The sequence below is a fragment of the Fukomys damarensis genome, unplaced genomic scaffold (assembly GCF_012274545.1).
Source record: "Fukomys damarensis isolate Sample0158 unplaced genomic scaffold, DMR_v1.0_HiC HiC_scaffold_39, whole genome shotgun sequence".
NCBI classification, from domain to species: Eukaryota; Metazoa; Chordata; class Mammalia; order Rodentia; family Bathyergidae; genus Fukomys; species Fukomys damarensis.
In genome coordinates this window covers 51042953-51048658 of record NW_022900951.1, presented here as the reverse complement: position 1 = coordinate 51048658, position 5706 = coordinate 51042953, and the positions used below count along the sequence as shown (strand labels likewise).

The window sequence follows — 5706 nt, the reverse complement described above, 5'->3', positions numbered from 1 at the left end:
TAGGAAGAGTTTGAGAAAACATGAATGGCTGGAAAACAAACAGATCTGATCTGGGTATAATTCCTTCAAAGGGAATTGGGTTATATTCTTGGGATCACTTTGTGGTGAAACTCCTACTCAGTTGATACAGAGGGTGTGAAATTTAAAAAGAAACGAGCAGAATGAGGAAGAGGGAGACAGAAGAGGAAGAAGAAGAGACAAGGAGGAGCAAATTGGAGAGGAGATAGGAGGAAAGATAGGGAAAAGGAAGGGGAATGAAAGAAAATAAGGGAAGAAGACTGTGAGTGGGAAGGAAAACAGAAAATAAGATATGAAAAGGACAAAGGAAAGCAGGAGATGAAAGATGGGAAGGCAGGTAATGAGGTATTTAGAGGAGGAGGAAGAAGAGAGGATAAGGAGAGGGAGAAGAAAAGAAGAGAACAATATTGTCTCCTGAATAAAAGTAGTGGCAAGAGAAGGACACGATATTACTTCCTCCTCATCTCTCCTCCTAGGTTGGAAAGTTTATAGGCTAAAAAGATAAAAATAATTAAAACAACAACACATTCCATTTTCTCTTTTCTCAAAAAAAAGGAAAAATTAAATAGCATACATTTACACGAAACAAGGTGTGATGCTAAATGTACAGCAGAAGCAGAAATTTTTGGAGTGCTAATTTGGGCACTTCAGTTTTCATTACATACAGAAGGAAGCAGTCATCAAATTAGTGTATAACAACCTGGGAAAATAACCCAGGGGATCTGGGTTAAACCATTTAGCGGGCTTGTCTTTTCTTACACTTACAAGGTGCTTCAAGTTTCCATAGCTTCTGAAAGAATTGCAAAAACTACACTTTTCTCTCCTAGCAATTTGCTAGAAATATGATAAGGAGATTAGCATGTTATTCACTTAAATAAAATCCACTTAATAATTGCTAGGCATTTTTACAGCTCCCAAGGCAATGTCAGTAATCAGAGAACAAGAGCCATGGCCTGGTGGTACACAAGAATGAAAAGTGGCATTGGTAAACAGAAACAGATGCAGTTCAGGAAGCCTCAAATCAGAGTGAAATTTTCCTTTCAGCAGTACAGAAACATCTGATACATCTGGATATCTAATATCTTCAGTGTACTTGGTGTTGAAAATAAAAGTAGGAAAGGGGAATATGAAAGAAGACAGGGAAATAATGAAACAGCTAATGAGACACGGTGGTTCACATGGCCCCTACCACTCAAGTACCGGACCCTCCCCCATGAGAAATTAATGAATTCTAGTCAGTTTAGTCCTATCCTATCTCAGGTATTTTTGAGGATAGAAAATGATCGCGGTCTGGGCAGCTTAAACTCTAGGCATTGGAGGGTAAAGAAAGGAGATTTCCACTGCTGGGGAGGGAGGGGGACTGGGTAGCTCATCAAAATCTTTGAATCTGGGGAATTTGGGTACACCAGGATTAGGATCAACCCAGGCAGGACGGTAAGTAGGTGAGGCATTCCTTAGTTGGTGGTGCTCCCCTCTCAGGCGGCTGATTCTGTATAGCAGCATCCTTCGGACTTCCACGATGACCTTCTGAACTTCAATACGGAAACTGTCGCTGAGCCAGCAGTAAATGTAGGGGTTGTAGCAGGAGCTGCTAATTGCCAGCCAGTGAAAGAAAAAATAGAGACCATTATGGCTTGAAATTGACTCACTGGATAGCAACAGCAGGTAGAGGTTGAGGGGCAGCCAGCTGACTACGTAGACAACCACCACTGTTATCAGCATCTTCAGGGTCTGCTTCTTCTTCCCACGCTGGCAGATGTAAGTGTGGATGTTGATGTCATCAACAGCATTGTGGTACCACAGCTTCTTCGCCACATGACCGTAGACGACCACCAGTACCATCAGTGGCAAGATGAAGAAGAGCAAAAAGGTGCTCAGGTCAAGGTATTTCCACATGGATTTTGAAGTATATGGGTAACTTGGGAGGCAGGCAGTTTCTTTCGTAATGTTTCTAGATTATAAAACAAAGAAAAGAAAATATCAATTTTTCCCTTTTACTTAAGACCCACAGCCTGCTCTTGCATGGCAGTTAGGCCCTAAGGAAAGTCATATTTACTGTTTGTGTCTGCATTGAGCCTAAAGCCGAGGGAACTCTGGATTTTACCTGACGCAGAATTTTCAGGCGACATATGTGAAAAATCATGACCCCTCCCAAACTTAGGAAAAGATATTCCTAATATCCATTGCCATGAGAGTGTAATATTTATGATAAATTTCAATTAACAAATTTATTTTTTGTACTCATGCTTTGAAAGGTGTTACTCAAACCATGACTTATTTCATGCAGCCTCCAAGATTCTGGTTTGCTGGAATTCCAACACTGGTCATCCTGTGTTCCTCTTACCCAATTTTCACCTGGTAAAGCTTCTGATAAATGGCATGTGGCAAAGCAGCACAGGTGCTCACAATCCAAATGATAATGATGCAAACATTGCCTTGCATCAGAGTAATATGGGACTTTAGGGGATATAGCATCACCTGAAAGTAAAGAGACCACAGCTGAGTTAAACAATTCCAATTAGGGTTAGTTTGAAATCATTCATCAAATGACTTTCTGGTGCAAAGGTACAAAGACTTCATAGGTTTGTAGATAACACGCTTTGTGGAATTTTGAGTACTTTTTATTCAGTTGACAATATGTGGCATTTTGCTCCATGAAAGAGTAACATAGCCAGTGTTGATAAGAAGCCAGGAATCTACACTTAATAACTTCAAAGCTCATGTCCTGAATAAGGAGTTCTAGGAAGAATGTGGATGTTCAAATGTATGACTTATTTTTGTTTTATGTTATGTGGATGGGTAAGCCCTCCACATAGGCCTTCATCCCTCTCCCCACTGGCTTCCTTCATACCCTTTCCTTTTTCCTCCTTCCCTTCATCCTTCCTTGTCTCTTCCTATCTCCTTCCTTCTCTTATCACCTAGATCCCTCTCTTGTCCTTCTCACCTGGCCTCAGCCTCTTCAGGCCTCTTCAGTTTTTCTTTTTGTGCCTCCCACATCACTCATTTTCTGGCTCTCTCACAGCTGATTAATATGTAACCCCTCTCAGCTTCTTATGACCTAAACCACTTCCTTTTAGTCACTTGCAATCTTTTCACCAGCTCTGTGCTCATCACTTCATCCCCTCCTACTTCAACTCCTCAACCCTCCCCCGAAGTCTTTACACCCACCTCCCAGACTCAACCCACCATCAACCCTGAAGCCACACCCATCTCTGACTCATTTCTTCCCTTTTTTCTCTTAGCCAGTTCTGCAATGCAGCAAATAAGAAATGTTTTCCAAAGAAGAAGGGAAGCACTCTTTATTATTTGTTCATTGCCACATCTCTGTTCCCACAGTGCCATATGAAATTGGTAGCAGTTTCATTATGCAAAATTTGATTTGGTGAAAACCTGTACTTCATTATCTTGCAAAACTCCCCTAAACTATACATATGCATTCTCATACAATGTCTCAAGAAATAAAGAAATTTTGACATTTTGTATGATAGTACCTGTTTGTGTTTACGTAAAATAAAAATACATTGCTCTATAAGAACTGGAAAGCACATACCCGACGTCGGTCCAAGGAAATAGCAGCCATGGTCATCACAGTTACATAGGCACAAGAGTACTGGGCAAAGCAACTGAGGTGGCATGTCATCTTCCCAAACACCAAGGAATTACAAAGATAGCGCACCTGTGGTAGAGAAGGCTCAGATGAGGTGTAAGGACTAAACCCTGGATCTACTGTTCTCACAAATCCCAAAGCACAAGTAAACCCTCCTTGATTCACTAAACTGCTAGCATTATTGTCTCAAAAAGCAAACATTTCTGTACTGCAGTTCTCATCCTCTTCCCACCTTCTCCCACACAAACAGTCCAGCTTTAAGACAAGGAGGGACACCAAATCACAAAAGATGTTAATCACTTTCAAGTCCAAGCAATGCCTTTTGAACGGTGGGGAAACTGAGGCTGCGTTCTTATGACAAAACCTTAATTCACACGTCAGCCCAAAGCTCACTTACAATAGGTCCCCACTGCCATCCTGAACATTTGTCTCTTCCAGCTTCTGCCAAGGCAGGAGATTAACTCAGAAGTGCAACTACAATCTTGCCTATCTCTATTTGCTCCCCAACTCAATTTCCAAACCTTTTGCATTGTCTCTCAGCCACTCTAATCTCTGCAAATGTCTCCAAATCAATCCAAGTGGTTTCAGCAATCCCTCCTGCCAAACAGCTCTGTTACAAGTACAAAGTTTTACCTTAGTTCTTACCCTGCTCCCCAGCCACCCTCCCCACCTTGACACCCAGCTTACCAGGGTGAAAGGGGAGCTGAGAAGAGCGAGCATCATGTTGGTCACAGAAATGTTGACAACGAAGAGGCCACTGGCTGTGTGCACCCTCTTGTACTTCATAATTACGCGGTTTAAGACCCAGTTGCCTAGGATAGCAGCAAAGACCACTATGGTGTATCCTATCACTAGCCAGAAGTGTACCTGCTCGTCCTGGAACACTATTTCTGAAGTTAGAGGACCCGACAGGTCGTCCGGGTCACCCATGTCTGACACGTGGTCTGGCAGCTTATCCATCATGGAGAGCACGCTATCTCGGCCAGCTCGACCAATCGCAGATGCGGCACTGCACATGGCTTGCAGCACCTGGGAGGTGGTGGTGGTGATCAGGTCATCAAAGCCGCTAGGCACACTCAGAGCTTCAGGGGTCAGCTCGTCTCCATAGTTCATGGTGCCAGAGTCTGTAAATGCCCTTTGGGGCGAATCTATGGTAGGGGCCTCCAGATTGATGCCTTTGATGGACCCTCAGGTCCTTAAGCTATTAAGTCTGGGATTGCCTGGGGAAGTGCAATGGGTAGATGAGGCCCTCAATGAAGAGCTAGGCAAGCTCAGCTCAGTGAGCTGGAGCGCTGAGCTAAGATATTCTCTATAGTGGAAGTGGGGAAGGGGGAAGAAGCGCTGTGAACCAGCAAGAAGAAATGAAGTGGGCAAATGCGTAGAGCTGAGCAGGGCAGCTGAATTTGGGATGGGCGAACGCTGCTGACTCCAAATGCTCCGCCTGTTTGGAGAGCGCACGCAGTGCCTATTCTGACCTCGAGACCTCCAGCGTTGCTTCTCCTCTGCGTAGTGCCGGGTCTCTCCGACTCAATTTCTCTTGCCTTCAATCAGTCGGTAAATCTGGAGGTCCAAGTCCAGCTGACGCTGTGAGCAGGGCGGAGCCATGCGCTGCCACTAGCAGCCCCAGCCTGTGCCTGCCGCGCTTTCTGCAGCAGCTCTTTATAGAAAATCTAAGGGCCCACGCGGGAGCCAATAGGGAGCCCTGGCTGAACCCCCGCCCTATCTATCCAGACTGCGGCCCCAGAGCCATTGACAAAATCTTTACTGGTCCAGTCTCACAGCCTCTACGTTTGCTGCTTTTCTTTGGCTCGTCCTGCATTCAGCGCCCCCTCCCCAATCTGCTTTCACCAACTCCCCTTCCCTTACTCTGGATTTCTTTTCTGCACCAGCTCCCAAAGCACTGACTAAGAGCTGTGGCTCAGAGAACTGAGAGGGGGCTGTGGAGGATGTGGAGGCTGTGGTTTCGATTGAACAGACCATCCGCCTGCTGTATGCTTCACCGCGGTACCAGCAACCCAGGCAGCCTTTGGGGAAAAGTGGCTCCCTGGAAAGGCTTGCATAAATGTGATTTCGCAGAGACA

The 5706-nt window shown here is 44.8% G+C and overlaps 1 protein-coding gene across 1 annotated transcript; it reads right to left on the bottom strand.

The window, feature by feature from the left end:
• Positions 1 to 290: 290 nt before the first annotated feature.
• LOC104867748 (probable G-protein coupled receptor 83) lies at positions 291 to 5370 on the bottom strand. The gene is made up of 4 exons (XM_033760299.1): positions 4313 to 5370; positions 3569 to 3694; positions 2363 to 2496; positions 291 to 1969 (listed from the first exon to the last, which is right to left on the bottom strand). Exons 1-4 carry the CDS (start codon positions 4736 to 4738, stop codon positions 1318 to 1320), a joined length of 1338 nt encoding a protein of 445 aa, XP_033616190.1. The 5' UTR covers positions 4739 to 5370; the 3' UTR covers positions 291 to 1317.
• Positions 5371 to 5706: the final 336 nt, after the last annotated feature.

Excerpts from the sequence above, each read along its gene's own strand:
- LOC104867748 (XM_033760299.1), bottom strand. The coding sequence starts at position 4,738 with ATGAACTATGGAGACGAGCTGACCCCTGAAGCTCTGAGTGTGCCTAGC. Across the intron at positions 2,497-3,568 it reads TTTCCTTGGACCGACGTCGG|GTGATGCTATATCCCCTAAA; the intron begins GTATGTGCTTTC and ends CTTTACTTTCAG. Across the intron at positions 1,970-2,362 it reads CTTTACCAGGTGAAAATTGG|AAACATTACGAAAGAAACTG; the intron begins GTAAGAGGAACA and ends TTTATAATCTAG.